Source organism: Ciona intestinalis, unplaced genomic scaffold (genome assembly GCF_000224145.3).
Source record: "Ciona intestinalis unplaced genomic scaffold, KH HT000184.2, whole genome shotgun sequence".
Taxonomy (NCBI): Eukaryota; Metazoa; Chordata; class Ascidiacea; order Phlebobranchia; family Cionidae; genus Ciona; species Ciona intestinalis.
The window spans coordinates 76,234-91,429 of record NW_004190506.2 but is presented as its reverse complement, the minus strand read 5'-3'; the positions used below and the strand labels follow the sequence as shown (position 1 = coordinate 91,429).

The following is a 15,196-nucleotide window of genomic DNA, read 5'->3' as shown; positions in this document are numbered from 1 at the left end:
CAACATGAGTGGACATGCAGCTTCAAACTGCTTAAGTACTAGCAGATAAGGTGTTCGCGTTTTCCGATTTCATAAAGACCCGTAACGCAAAAAAGGTAGCTTACTAATTCAAGCAGAGGACCAAAAATAATAACTTGGTATTGTTTTCCTCAATGTCACTTTGATATTAGGCAAATTTTACACAGATACCTTAAGTTTCGTTGCCGGGTATACGTGTTAAGTTTGTGAGCCAAAAAGTAAAATCACGGCAATTTACATGCAAAACTGCAGCTAGATACACCAGTTTATGGTAATGTTATGCGTTTGTATTTATGGTAATGTTATTTTTGTTTGTATTTTTATATTTTAAACATGTTCTTTTATGTTTTTGGCTAGTAAACCTGATATTTTCTGTTTTTTTACTCTTTAATCGATTGAGTGTTCAATAAAAGTTGATTATTTTTGTGAGGTTTATTATTGTGATAAGATATAACATTAGTAGAAAACCATTTTTACGCGCAGAAGTGCTTAGTTTTTAAAAAATCGCAATATTTAAACGAAAAACAGCACCCAGCAATGATAAAATGCTATACCGTGGGCTCCGTAATGGTGGCGACTATGACGTCATAGACGCGAGACAATGGATAACAAGACTCGTTGTTTTACAATCCGTTTCCTAACTTGGTCTATACTAACTTTGGTTATAACCGTTGGCAAAACAGACGAGACGACATACATACGAAACTACCCGGTTACAACTTTGGCTTAATACAAATATCGGTCGCATATCTACTAAAAACATTTTCTTATGTAGCATCGTTCATATACACATCACGTAAAAACAGTATTAAAAATACGTAAAGGGCATATACAGTATATATGAAAACAAACACAAATACAACTTACGAAATGCTTTGATTTTAACTCAGCAGCAAATCAGCAACGACTTGTTATCACTGTCATCACATTTCAGAACTATTTAAATGCACCTAACGAATACACCACCAATTACTGCAATACATGTAAATACATGTGAATACAACATCTCCACTGTTCAGTATCTAAACTAAAGCCTTCGCTATGAAAACGCTGATAATATCCACGCAATACCAAACCGCATGAAACAGCTGGTACTGTAGTCCTGAACTGGCAACGCCGTATTCTGACAGGTCCGTGTTATTCTGATTGCATCATGACAAGTCCCGTGTTATTCTGATTGCATCAGCTTTCTGTACAACACGGGGAAAATAATAATTGCTTCGTCATGTTATCGCGGGTAGTTCGTTAAGTAACCTTACGCTATTAAGACACTTACGTGTCCACGCGCTGATTACGCCACAGTAATGACAATACTTACGTCACAGTAATGATGTTGGTTTTTTAATAGTGGGGAATGTTGAAACCCGTTGATTGCTATTTCAGCATTGAATTGTAGATTAAATCAGAATTAAAAGAAGATACAGATAATGAGATATTATAGGACCTTAATTATCAGACGCACCGACCTTACATATAGATTATGATATACCGAGTTACTTTTTACTTTTGGTAAATGCTGACCAAATGATTTCTTAATATAGATCGCTTCACTTTCCATCTGCCTCAGTCTCAGTGCAATCACCGTTCTAGTTTGCTTGTTCGGTTTCCGATGTTACGTCATTTTATTTCAACCCGAACTAAATACACCCAAGACTGTAATGTCTTCAACAGCAAGGCCATCAAGGTATCAATAAATATGAATGCTTCTTTCGTTTTTTTATGTATAGTTAAAATTTTAACAACCCATAATAAAGGACCACTGAGTTTTAATGTCGTGGAATGCTGTCTTGTACAGGAAAAATACACGCCCACAATAGCGACACGTCGAGCCATAACGTTTTTTATCTTACCTCACAGTATTCTATTTAGATTTCGTAAATACCTAATGAGCTAAATGTAACCAACCAATTTCCTTTTCAGCATACAACAGTTGCCTTCTAACACCGATGCGAACAAAACTCCTAACAACCTGACAACGGCGAACCATCAGCCACAAAGTAATCATTTATACACGTTTATACAGATATATTATGAACATTTCTATTCTGTGTGGGCGAGGTCCCATAGCGTGGCACGCCATGGACCCTGGGATTAAAGCCATGATTGGCCCATTATCCATACACTATGTGCATAGTTTTATAAGCAATGATTTTTTTCTTCTTTTTTTTGTGTATGCCGAATAATTTGGACAACCCATCAGTGACCACTGGGTCGGATCAATTACCTTTCAGTAATTAAGCGTATAACAGCACACTCAAAAAAATCGGTGATTTATAAATCCTATTTCTTTAGGTCAAAACTCTGTCTATAACCGAGCCCCTCCCAGCACCTCGTCTTTCCAGATGACACCAATTGAAAACGCCAAGTTGTAAACAAGGTCTATACGTACCACCCCATGTACTTCTATGCCGATGAGATTATAAGACAACGCTCGTGAACGAATGAACGTCACTTGATATTGAAATTAAACATATATATCACTGTAATAGAGGGAGAATTTCATACGAGTTAGACCGTATAGGGATTGGCTGACAATTTAAACAACCTATTAGTGACCATTGGATTGAATTAATTAACTCGTGTCTTGCGCAAATACATATATGCTGCCCAGAATAGCAGCATCGAGCCTTGAATTGAAACTGTTGGCTAGAGGCATACCAGTAACTATTGTGCCACGGTACCGAAATGAACCAACTTTGGTCCAAATTCCAGGTTCCATGGCATGTCTATAGCGTTAGGATCACGTATGTAAAAATAATTTTACTATTATTGAATGTTAAACTTTAACAAACGGTGTCAAAGGTAAAGTTTTGTATAAAGAGGCCTGTGTACATGATTATTTTTGCTTTTATTTTTTTCATATTTTAGTCTTCTCGTTGGAATATATTCAAAGTATGGTGGGGGAAGATGGGACACATTTTCACTATGTTTTCTTTTTCCCTTTTGGTAGAAAACAAAACGCGATCAGGATATCTGGATATTTTGTGCTAAAGATGTCCCATCTCTCCCCACAGTATCATATATGGAACAAATAAGCTCTTTTTTTAATATTGTGACGCAATGAGTAAAATTATCGTCGAACAATGCTCCACTTTATTGGATGTTTCGGCAATATAGAAAGCGATCGTTACAAAATTTACTTTGCAATTATTTGCGGTAAGCTGTCAAAATCACGGAGGGTGTTGTAACCCGATCTTCGGTGTCTTATAAGTTGCTACCGTTGTACGAAGACCGGATCCCTATATACGTTATATTTGCTTACCACTTGCAGTGTATACAGACATCATAATTGCGCCAGGGACCGCCCAAGTGTTAAACTGTAATACGCAATTAAGAGCCTGGACGAAGCCTTTGTTATAAGGCGAATTTATATTTAATTACAAAATTTATCCGGGCCGTAGTTTATAGACCCCGACAGCTGTTTATTGTGCGTAATATGTCGGCGAGTTCGCAAAATAAATAAAATTTCTCCACCGACCTTTCGGTCGAATTACAAAGGCCCTTTGTTTCAGGGGTTCAAAGATTCGCAAGGTCGCTTGTGTTTCTACGAAGCTGTTGCTCGAGACACAAATGACGAATTGGGTCGACCCCAAGACAAAGAAATGGCCTATTCCCTGCCAGGGACGTTTCGCCTACAACTTGGTCTTTTCGCCAGTTCCGACCGACGTTACTTCGGCGAACTTTCCCGCAGAATCGGCGGCGAAATGACGATCAACCACGCGACCGTGTTTACTGCAATTACGGGTAATCGGATTAGTGAAGTCCATTAACCAGACCTACAAACATATAAAGCTTAAGGGCGTCGCTTCCAGGCCACGCGTATACGAGTGCGGTCCATGTAATTGAGTTGCCGGAGAAATGACAGCGGTACCGCACTTGATTGATTGTAAAATAATGATTCGCGGCTTTCTATAAAACCCAAGAAATTGTCTCGGTTCATAATTGATTATTAACGCTGTAGAAATGAGATAATAGTTTTAAGTTTAGAAACGTACGTAATTTAAGGGGAAGAAAAAAAACAATAAAAGAAAAAAAATAACAGTGGAGCTTTATATATCATATCTTTTTACCCACGCGATAAAAAGTAATTTCCGACCGTTTATTCATTCTTTTTATAAATCGGCTGATCGAAAACGATAACAAAATTGTGCCTGTCAGCTTATTGAATGTAACTTGTTTCATCTTCTAGTGCTGGCGAACGACAGTCGTTATAACAAGGCTGTTCTGTTTAATACACCTCGTGTGTTCCTACAAGTTACCACACATGTAACCGGTTTTATCCTGTCGTGGTAAAGAAACGAAAGTCGTTATAACACAGGTGTTTTGTTTCATACACCTCGTGCCCGCTTACTTACCCCATATGTAACATTGCCTTTTTTTGGTGTAGGTAAAAATAAAAATTTAAAGTAGCAAAAATAAGTAGCCAATAAACCCGAAACTGAAATATCCGGTCGCAAATCGGTCGATTTGAGCAGCAATGTAAACTAAGACCACTCCTGTTGCCGTTAGTAGCGTTCAGCTACACGGCCCATTACAACAGCGTAAAGGAAGCAGTGCGTTTTGAGCGACATGTAATGTTAAAGGGCCGTGATGACTTGTGGTTGAAACCCGAGTCCTGTACATACCGCATGACTTGGAATTCGGAAGCGGATAGTTACCAAGGGAAACCGGGTTCAAAACCCCACCCTGTGGCTTTGGTAAACCACAAAAGTATATGGAGCGATTCGCCTGCCTTTAAATTCAATACAAAACATGGTGATACAAGTGCAGTTGTCCGCTTATTATTACTTGCATTAAAAACATACGGCAATATTTTGTTAAAATTTCTTTTTGATGCGACTAATGGTGTATGACTTATATTGTAATCAAGTACGGTTCGAATCGTATGAGCAGAAACCTGTTGTTAATCACGTAACACGTGTCTAAAAATAGCGGAATATTTGCACCAAGCAAAAGGTAGCGGATCAAAAAGCCACCTTAGCTAGCGGTCTCTCGTCTATTTTAGTTGCATTACGAGTCGAAACCTTATGAACTCGGGCACGGTAACCCATTTTCCCACGTTCCCTTTCGCTTATAAGGTTCTTACTCTGAAGGGAGTCCGCACGCACTCTGTGCTCGCTGGGTGGCATCAGCATCGGTAAATAACGCGAATGTAAATCGGCGACTGCTCCATAAAAGGCATTAACAGTGCCAAAGGTGTCGGAGGTTTATATAAGGCCGACGATAGCTTGTAACAGTCGCTTTTATCAGCGATCGTCGACAGGTGAGATCCGACGCGTCTCAGCCGAGAGTTAACCGACTACTGACGCATATAAATAAACGGCTCATGTCCCAGCGGCTTGCCAGATAATCTTTCCCGCATCGTGATATTATCATAGATTGTTTTGCCAGGGAGGATTAGGATTTGTTCAATCTTTTTCAATATAATTCTGAAACAACGATGCTGAAACTCATTGCTGTTCTGTGTTTCTTATATCTCGCTGTGTTGGAAGTTACAGGAAAATCCCTGAATCGGGTCCGACATCAAAGCACCGGTGCGCAAACACCAGTTGAGCAAAATGTCCCGTCTGGAATAAAATCTGGGAGCAATCCACTTGACGACACAGCAGCAAGAAGTGTCAGTGGTGCAAGTGAGGGCATTTTCGTTGCGCCGGAAAATCCAAGAAACAAGCGACATAAGCGCAAACGACAAGCGTTTAGGAACCGCAGTAATTTAATGGGAAGGCAAAGAAATGAAACATCTAGCAACCCTCGAACCAGCATGCTGGAACATTTCAGTTTTCCTGAGTCGTATGGCGACACCATAATCACTACTCCGACAGCATTTGCCAGAAACGGTAAGATCAGTTTATAAAAAGCAATGCGTTGAGATTGCGGCTTTATTACCCATTTGTCCACCCTTTTCGTGGCCCAAAAAGTACGGTTTGAAAATCTATCTATTTTATTATTTTTTTCGGGCGCGTTGGGACCTTGGCGTCAATAAAAGATTGGGTTATGGTCTGATTAAAAAAATGACTTCTGGTTTCAATTTTTAAACCAATTAAACTTCAAACCATAAGGTGAATCGAATTTAAACATTTTCTTTTGTTTTAGTCGATGGAAGAGGTGTCTTCCGATTCGAAAGCGACGATTTTGCTAACATGGATCAAAACATGCGGTTAAGAAAAGCTGAAGTATACGTTGAAGTAGTGGTGGAAGAGCCTTCCCATGCAGCAACATCGAGAAGAGCCGGCCGGGCTCGGGCTTCCGTTCTCCGGAGAGATGTCGAAATTCTCCCGTTCCTGATTCCGATCCGACAAAATGGCGATAGCGGCTTCCTGGAGGCGATCCGGGGTAAAGCTTGGGGCTACCGGGTACTTGGAGACAGATCAGCGAGCAGGAATAGAGCAAGTCGCCCGAAATCATCGTCGCTGGTACGCAGATACAGGTTCAATGTTACGCAAGTCGGGATCACAGGTTCTGGTGATGAAACGACTTCCAATCTTACAGACGAAGACATCACAAACGCTGATCTACCCTTGCTTTCATCTTGGAGATTGCCCGACTTCGGGCTGTCTCTTCTCTGCCGCAGAAGGCGCGAGATACTCCCATGTTTAAGGCTTGGTATCTCAATATACGGGGCTCCTTATATCGCAGTAACAACCGCAGTATTAGAACACGAAGACGACTACGGTGCGAGGTTGAAATGAGAATATTAAATTCACAAAATTAAATTATTTTCTGTTCTAATATTGTACCGGTTCGTTCGCTTCGAGCCTCTTCTTAAACCAGGTTTAATAAAGACCTACTTCGACTCCCGCTCTTGTTGTAAATATGTTGTTTTTCTACTTCTACTATGCCCTTAAATTTCAATTTATTTTGTGAAGATTTTCGTTTTTGCGCAATAAAAAATTGCGATCTTAAAAACGCCTTCATCGATGCTATTTATTGCAGCATGTGATTTATATCTAAGAATAGCGAAGATCATATTAATTAAAACGGCACAGCAGACAGGAATTAACAGCAAAACAACTGTCATCAAAACATGTTATAAATGTAAAAAAAACATAGGGGAATAAACATTTGTAAAAAGTTTTTGTAAAAAAATAAACATTTCTAAAAAGTGTGACTGGTAAATTCAAACACACAAGATACTCAATAAGTTGCAAACACATATTGCAATCAAACTTGTATTGTGTAGAAAATTGTGCTTAAAGATAATACACGGGCAAACAACAACACCAAACTCAGAAAGCCGGTTATTTCACAGGATTTAGTGGTTTACATATAAACATAGAGAATGTCGTATCGGATTATAAGTCACCATTAAACCAGGTGTGTACGTCATAAGGTGTTTATTTTACTGGAAGCTTTAAATCATACGGTTGTGGATTGGTATGAAGATTGATGAGTTTAGACGTAAAATGTTAGTATAAGAATTTGTGAGATTTTTGTGGCTTTAGTCGATAGAATTCACAGCCAATGTGTCATGTTCACAACCATGGAATTATACTGTGGGGTAAGATGGGTTTCGTTAGCACATAATATCCCATATTTCCTAATCACGTTTTAACAATTAACAACGCTATTTTAAAGTCGCAAGGATACGGTTATATAATTTTCTAAATTCCTTTTTGTTTACCACCAAATGGGACGATAAAGGAAATTGAAAACATGAACCATCTTACCCCAGCCTACTATACAGTAAAGGGTAGAGAAAGATGGGACACTTTTCATTCTACTTTCTCGTACCATTTGGTAGTAAATAAGAAAACATTCAAAGAATTATAAAACCGTATTCTTAGCACTCCAATAGACCGTTGTTAATTGCTTAAAACGTGATCAGGATATTTATATATTATGTGATGAAGGTGTTCCATCTTACCCCACAATGATACGCAGTATTATGATGGTCATATAGTAAGCCATAAAGTGACTTGGGATGTGGGTTTAAGTTGGCCGTGTGTGTTTAAGTTGGTACGAGTTTTATTTCCCCACTCATTAGGTTGGGAGAAAGTGACTGTCGCTTGGTGTACGTTTGTCATCGGTCGCGTGAAATAGACGGTGAAGGTATTTTAAGTAATGCGTGCTGCCTGTTGTACGTACTGCGTGCCTATACTGGGGTATACGAAGGGCGTAGCTCATATCGACTCGAATATCACAAGTGACGAAAGAGTTTTGCGTCACCCTATAGCGGCAACGCCCCGTATTGCGTGGGGTCGGGTGCTAGAAAGTAAACGGCCCGACCTGGGGTCTTTAGTTCCCGCCTAGATTTAGGGATTTGTCGATGTGCCTGACAGCCAGGAATCCGTGTCATGAGAGCGAACATTTGACCCGAATCGTGAAAGTTGTGAAACAGGAACTCTTGCGGTTGGTGATTCGACGTTTGTGGGGAACCCCGTTTTTACAATTACAAGAAATTTATAAAAAGATCAAGCACTTAAACATGAAAGATTCGTCATAGAAAATAATCCAAATGACTCATAAAATAATATGAATATACAACTATAGCTATCTAAATTTGCTATAAATATGTTACAACGTCATTAATCTGTTTTACCAATATAAACGTACGGGCGATTTAGTTCGGATAAAGTCGCATTAAACAAATCTAAGGACATTCATTTATCGTCGTTTGTCGGAGTAAAGAACGTCGTTTTAACACGGATGTTTTCTACATCCGCTTACGAGTTACCGCATGTGCAACTTTGCATGTGTTTTTTTTATATGGCTGACAATTTAGACAACACAATAGTGACCATTTAGTTGGTGTAATGATTTGTAAAGAAATATGATTTCGTCTAGTCATATTATCCTTCTCTATCTAACCAGTCACGTGATAAACTGACGCAATTTCCATTTAAAGTATTGCCGACATTTCTACCAAATTACTTATTTTAAATTTGCTGAAATCTGATAAGAAACTAAATGTTTGCCGGTTTGGAAGTTATGTTAACTGGACAATATCGGTAATGCCATCAGAGGTTGATTGACAAGTTATCGATATAACTTCGACGTGTGGTTGTCTACATGGTGTATTTGGCAGATAAATCGGAACAGCATTGGTTAGAAGGCAGACATAAAACTTAATCAACTTAAACCCACGATCTGATATATATAGTTGACTGGGGTAAGATGGAGACCGTTAGCACATAATATCCCATTTTTTTCTTTCTTAATTGTTTAAAACGCGTTATTTGGACATTATGTGCTAGAGGTGTCCCGTCTCACCTCACAGTACTGTATAGATTTAAAGAGCTGCCCCTTTAACAGACACGTGGGATTTCACGGCCGTGTGACATTTGGAAAATATTGCGAGCTTTGGTTTGGCCTCCGCTGCTCTCTTTAGCGCCATTTCCCGGCGTAAAGCGTCGTAGTTCTCCATCGCTATATGTCGCTGTCGAACGCGTTTTAGAATTCGATTTGCGCAGATGCTTTGTTGTGACATGGCGTATGGGTCTTGCTTGTCTTCTCTTTTAGAATCGGACCCGTCGTTAGTTTCGATCGTTATAGCGTGGGGCGTCTTAATCGACTTGCCCGATATGAGACAGGTAGGGGATTGTTTCCCAAACTCAGAGGTTGGAGAATATATCTCGTGAAGGAATTTTCTCATGGACGGTTTGTAACCAAGATGGCGGAAAGTTTTCAAAGACACGACTGGTCGTGCGTGCAAGTTAGCGGCTGTGGGTTTACAATCTAATGTTTGAGGGCTTTGCGGCAATGAAACTTCAGCTACATTCTGACTGAACGGTTGCAACTCCGTTACAGCAGCTGAAAGCATCTCTCGTATGGTTTGGCTTTTGCTTGGAGTCAAACTGTGCAAAGATTGCGACAGAGGGCTGATGGCTGTGGATAGAACAGAAGACTGATTACTTCTGCTCGTCTCTATTGCTATCGCCAAAGCGTCTCCAGGAAGATCTATATCTTTCACAACATCCGAGATTGACTCGCATCGTTTCTTGGACCGATCTTTTGCTCTCTTGGAAGATCCTTCGGACTTCGAATACTCCGGATCAGAGTCGTGAGTCGTTTTCTGCTTATCCTTGTTTTCTTCCAGGGAAAGCTCGACCACCCGACACATCGTCTTCTCCATCGCATGTAAAGGCGGGCAAGGCAGTCGCTGTTTATCATATGAGGTATAACGAAGCTTTGGAGGGTCGACATTGAGTTCTGTAACAGTAAATTACATTTAATAAGGGGGGGGGGGCACCTTTAGCACATAATTTTTGCCTCGACGCTTTAATTTCAAATATAGTCTTAGCAAAACTCGTTAACGTACCAGCTAACTTCTTATTTTGCCGACTTTGTTCGCCAGCGGCAGTTGCGTATCTCACAAGATCATGGACTCCAAGTCCCGAGACATCCCGCACGGGATAATGTTTCATATCGGGCAGCCGGACGTGTTTTCTCAGCGGAGATAAATTCAAATTGTTCCTTAGCTTCCTTGCCTCAGGACTCGCGATTTCTCGCTCTTCGCCGGATTCGCTGTTGACGTCATGATTTATTTCTCCGAGATCGGCTGCAGCATCTTGAGAGCTGAAGAATACGCTGTTTAATTGATAGCTCTAGTGCTCTACCATTTGTAGGTAAGGTGGTGTTGGGAGAATATATATTGTATATAGTGGGGTGGGGGAAGATGGGACACCTTTTCATTCTATTTACTGGTCACATTTGGTAGTAAACATAAAACATTCAAAGAATTATAAAACCATAACTTTACGGCTTTCATAGATCTTTGTTAATTGTTAAAAACAGGATCGGATATTTAAATATTATGTGATAAAGGTGTCCCATCTTCCCCCAACCTACTATACGTAACGTTAGGTCCCAAAGAATTTCTGAGCATTTTACACAAGTTGAGTATTTTTTTAGAAAAGAGGGCTGAAAGGATGCGCTGCTTGAATAAGATCATTTGAACCGTAGTCGGGGGGACGGACAGGACTATTTTTAAAAGCCTGGTATTTATATTTTAAGTTAACTTTAAAAGCATGGAAAGGGTGCTTCATCGTATTAAAGTCTGGTATTATTATTAGGTATTTATACATACACGCGCACTGTGCTTACGTTGTTGCTTGCACTGCTGGACTTGAAATGCTTGACCACGGATCCTTTTTACTGAAACATGAACAAACTTTGAACATGATGTGTAAATGCATTATTCGATATAGTAGGGTGGGGTAAGATGAAAAATGTTCTCATTCTCTTTTATCGTCCCATTTTGAAGTAAAGAATATTTTCAGAGTTATATATCCGTAGACCAGCGACTCCAAAGGCGACATTAATTGTGCAAAACTCGTTCAGGAATTAAGAAATTTTGGCGCTAACAGTATCCCATTTTACCCTATACAGTACTATACATTATAATTAAGTAAGATATAGGTATTGTAAACAAATTTAAAACGTTGGATAAGCAAATGATGGTCATTCACCTTAGACCTAATCTGTAGTTGACTAGTTTGCTTGGTAGACCAAGGCTCTCGTACGCCTTTTCTATTTCCTCAGGCCCGTATGTTCCATGGCATGAACAATCCTTATGGCCAGCTGTTAAACGATCACGAATATGTCGGTATTCCCTTATATATTCATGGATGTCGGGGTAGTAGCGAAAAGATGACCCTGTTAATGTATTACGCATTAGACCCGGGTTTCTTAACCAGTGGCCTGAGTACTGTTCTTAATGGGTGCAGGGCAACACGTCAAGCAGTTGTTTTTACCGTTTTTTTTGTAAGCGTTAATACTTCGGCCCACTTTCGTGACATTTATATATTATTCTGGTGTCTTAGGATAATTTTAATGTGTTTTTTTTAAACAGGGTTAATTAAGATTCATCATTTTATTTTCAGGGGTAACGGCATTAAAAATTTTAAGAATCGCTGCAACAGCTTTATAACAGCTTAAAACAACTGTTGTATTGCGATTGATTCTCAACTCTTCGTTCTTTAAATAACATGATCTTCGCTATTGTTTTCGAAGAGATAAATAAAAATTCTTTTATATTAGCACTTGCTTACTTTCTTTTGGAGACGTCAAGTTCTTGTTACTTCTGTTATTGTTACCACTTGAGCGTTTCTCCTTTTTCTTGTAATAATCTTTATTCTTTGCTCCCTTTCCTTTCAACGACGACCTTCGCTTTTTCGACTCTGAGCTTGTCGTCTCGTCCCCCCATGGAGTTAAAGGGCTACTTATCCGAAAATTAAGGTGTTTCTTCGTCACTGAACCCTGCTGATCCTTAGGGGGTTTAGACATCGGTTTCTTACGGACACTTGACGGGAAATTATTACCTCCGTGCCCCGCTGTGATATCATTAGGAGCCATTGGTTTCTCACGGATCAGTAAGTCTTATTATTGTGTTATTAATAGATACAAAACCCGCGCCCCTCCCTTAGTAAGATCTGCAATGATTTTGAAACTCACATATAGTACTGTGGGGAAAGAAGGATACCATTAGCATATACTATTATACCTTGTCATGGTCATATTTTTACCAATTAACAACGTTATTATAAATTCTTGAGAGCACGTTTATACATTCTGTAAACTTTCTTTAATTTCTACCAAATGAGACGACAAAAAATATAAACATGAACCATCTTACCCCAATCTACTACAAGGCCAAAGCTACCTTAAACAAGGCCTATATTGTATAAACACTTTATATGGCTGTTTAGAAAACAAATAGCTATAACCTATGCGACATTATATCACTTCGTAAGTCAGTACATGCTACACAACAAAGAGTACCGAATGAAATTTGACCCAGCGGTCACAACATGGGGCGAAAAAAGACGTGAACGGTTCAGTGGCTTCATAATATTGGATACGTTACTTTGCTATAGTTGATACAACACTAAATATCCATAAACAACACTGAAACTCACGTTGAAATATATAATAGCACTATGTACTAGCACTTATTGGGCAGTACTTGATTCGACTCCATTTATGGCTAACCAAGTTTTATAATGACTGGATGAAATGCTTCTCTGCTGTTGGGCTTTACCAAATATCAACTTCTAATTGAAACGCAATCGATATTACACTATAAGGGCGTAGAATAGCACTCAAAGGCCTGCTTCACATAAGTGATTTGATTAAAGAGCGAACATATGAGATGACATCTCATGTTTGCCCATATTGGCAGCCGGGATAATCAATAGTCTTATAAAAAGCATATAAAGGCACGGCACCATGTGAACCTGCTGTATATAAGAGGATACAGCTGGAAAAGACTCTTGTCGTTTTTCTTTGAGAGCAATAATAAAATGTTTGGACATCCAGCTGCCTTAATCTGGTCAAAACGAAAACGCCAACAAAGCGGTTATAGCGTTATAACAAGCGCACGTGGACGTTAGCCCGCGTATGTGACTAAAATAACAAACCGCTGTTTTGATACGACGTCGCAACAAGACCATTTACAATGCAAGACAAATCAAATACACAGCCCAACCGAAAACATTCGGCCGTCGCTGTCGCGTTCCTATTTAACTTTGAATGGTCGTGACGTAAACGAATGGCAAGTTAAACCAATAAAACTGATCTCCTACGTCAATTACAATGTTTGTCTATTCGTGTTTGCTAGAAATATGTTCCGTATTATCTTAGGACACGGCAAACAAGCCCGTTTACACGAAAACAAGTGTTGTAACTCTAGTAACCCTAATGAACAACGTATCTTTTATACAAGCTTAGATTTAAACCAATAAAATAATTTTATTCTGCTTACAGAAGTGTTTAGATCCAAAAGATATGCTTATAACGATAAGTAAGCGGGTAGGTAAACACATATTGGGTTTGGGGTAAGATGGTTCTTGTTTTTATTTTCTATTCTTGTCCCATTTCCTAGTAAACCAAGAACACATAAAGAATTATATAACTGTATAGACTCATTATTCCAAGGAGCGTTCCTAATTGTAAAACAAACGATCGGAAATATGGGATACCATATGCTAATTGTAGTCTATGTTACCCCAGAGCAATATTTTACGTTTCAACTATATGAATGTCTCTATATATGTATTCCAAAAACCCTTCTAAGGTTTGACGCTTGAAGAGTTAAAATACCTTGCTACGTATTCACACATAGCCTTGCAGAGACCATCACTATTATCCACACAATACACTTTACTGCCTATCTTTTATATCGCTTTCAGTATAATTTAAATGGCTGTCATCCTATCTTCTAATAGTCTTACATTCCAATTCTATCGTTTAAACCAGCGTACGCCTGTGTCTTTCTATTATATAGAATACAAAGTCCCTTTGCTATACTTGCTTTGTTCTGCAGTGTTTGATTCGCGGCACCACGCACAAATAAACGATTCGACTATTTCTCCGAAACGAGATAGCTATCAGCTTTGTTGGTAATACGCACCTCCACGCCCAGTTTCAGGAAGAATCAATATCGGCGGCTTTATCTTGCTCCCAACTTTGTAAATGTGTGATATAATAGTATAGGGTGGGGAAAATGGGTCATATATTCAGTCTATTTTCTTGTCCTATTTGGTAGTAAACAAAGAACATTCAAAGAATTATTAAACGTATCCTCACCACTTTCATGTACCGTTGTTAATTATTACACGATATTTGGATATTACGTGCTAAAGGTGTCCCGTCTTCTCCACGACACTAGAACCTATATATATACCAAATTCAACGTTAAAAGAAAGGCAATAGCTTGTTTTATAATCAAAGAATCCGGTTTTGTATTAGGCCTGCGTTACTTAAACAAAACCAATAGCCCGGCGTCGTGACTTGAGCGGTCACATTGTTACCAAAGGAGTCGATGGTGGTACCATTGTGGGCATATAGGCTATATACGTTACTTTCTTTAACCCAATAGTCACTGACGGGTTGCCCAAAATATCATACAGACACCAGTAAACGGTCAGTCACTCATATATAGTGGTGTGGGGGAAGATGGGACACCTTTAGCACATAATATCCAAACATCCTGACCATGTTTTAAACAAATAATAACGGACTTTTAGAGTCGTGAGGATACGCTTTAATAATTCTTTGGATGTTTTTTGTTTACTACCATACGGGACGAGAAAATAGTATGATAAAGTGTACCTCGTAAGCTTGTTCTAGGTGTTAAATAATGAAAAAAATCAGCTAAAAACTCGTACATGGTAACCCGTAAGCTGGCACGAGGTGTATGACGGATGTGTACTATCGTTGTCCCACCACGCGGTGATAA

At 39.2% G+C, this 15,196-nt stretch overlaps 3 protein-coding genes across 3 annotated transcripts in view; 2 read left to right on the top strand and 1 right to left on the bottom strand.

Annotated features, from left to right (window-relative positions):
* The window catches only part of LOC100176499 (metabotropic glutamate receptor 4-like), an 11,293-nt gene extending 8,189 nt beyond the window's left edge, over nt 1-3,104 (top strand). The window contains exons 14-16 of the mRNA XM_018816381.2: nt 1,560-1,702; nt 1,939-2,015; nt 2,311-3,104. Coding sequence (XP_018671926.1) covers nt 1,560-1,702; nt 1,939-2,015; nt 2,311-2,390 — 300 coding nt within the window. The 3' untranslated portion in view covers nt 2,391-3,104. The remainder of the gene's footprint in view (nt 1-1,559; nt 1,703-1,938; nt 2,016-2,310) is intronic.
* A 1,208-nt stretch (nt 3,105-4,312) lies between these two features.
* Nucleotides 4,313-6,919, top strand: LOC108950505. The gene is made up of 2 exons (XM_018816382.2): nt 4,313-5,855; nt 6,112-6,919. The coding sequence occupies exons 1-2, from the start codon at nt 5,459-5,461 to the stop codon at nt 6,705-6,707; spliced, it is 993 nt and encodes a 330-aa protein (XP_018671927.1). The 5' UTR covers nt 4,313-5,458; the 3' UTR covers nt 6,708-6,919.
* A 2,095-nt stretch (nt 6,920-9,014) lies between these two features.
* LOC100185088 lies at nt 9,015-12,695 on the bottom strand. Its single transcript, XM_002127932.3, has 5 exons — nt 12,009-12,695; nt 11,427-11,613; nt 11,062-11,112; nt 10,277-10,533; nt 9,015-10,167 (listed from the first exon to the last, which is right to left on the bottom strand). Exons 1-5 carry the CDS (start codon nt 12,310-12,312, stop codon nt 9,248-9,250), a joined length of 1,719 nt encoding a protein of 572 aa, XP_002127968.1. The 5' UTR covers nt 12,313-12,695; the 3' UTR covers nt 9,015-9,247.
* Between the last annotated feature and the right edge of the window lie 2,501 nt (nt 12,696-15,196).

Excerpts from the sequence above, each read along its gene's own strand:
- LOC100185088 (XM_002127932.3), bottom strand. The coding sequence starts at position 12,312 with ATGGCTCCTAATGATATCACAGCGGGGCACGGAGGTAATAATTTCCCG. Across the intron at positions 11,614-12,008 it reads CTTGACGTCTCCAAAAGAAA|GGTCATCTTTTCGCTACTAC; the intron begins GTAAGCAAGTGC and ends ATACATTAACAG. Across the intron at positions 10,534-11,061 it reads CCAGCAGTGCAAGCAACAAC|CTCTCAAGATGCTGCAGCCG; the intron begins GTAAGCACAGTG and ends CGTATTCTTCAG.
- LOC108950505 (XM_018816382.2), top strand. The coding sequence starts at position 5,459 with ATGCTGAAACTCATTGCTGTTCTGTGTTTCTTATATCTCGCTGTGTTG. Across the intron at positions 5,856-6,111 it reads GACAGCATTTGCCAGAAACG|TCGATGGAAGAGGTGTCTTC; the intron begins GTAAGATCAGTT and ends CTTTTGTTTTAG.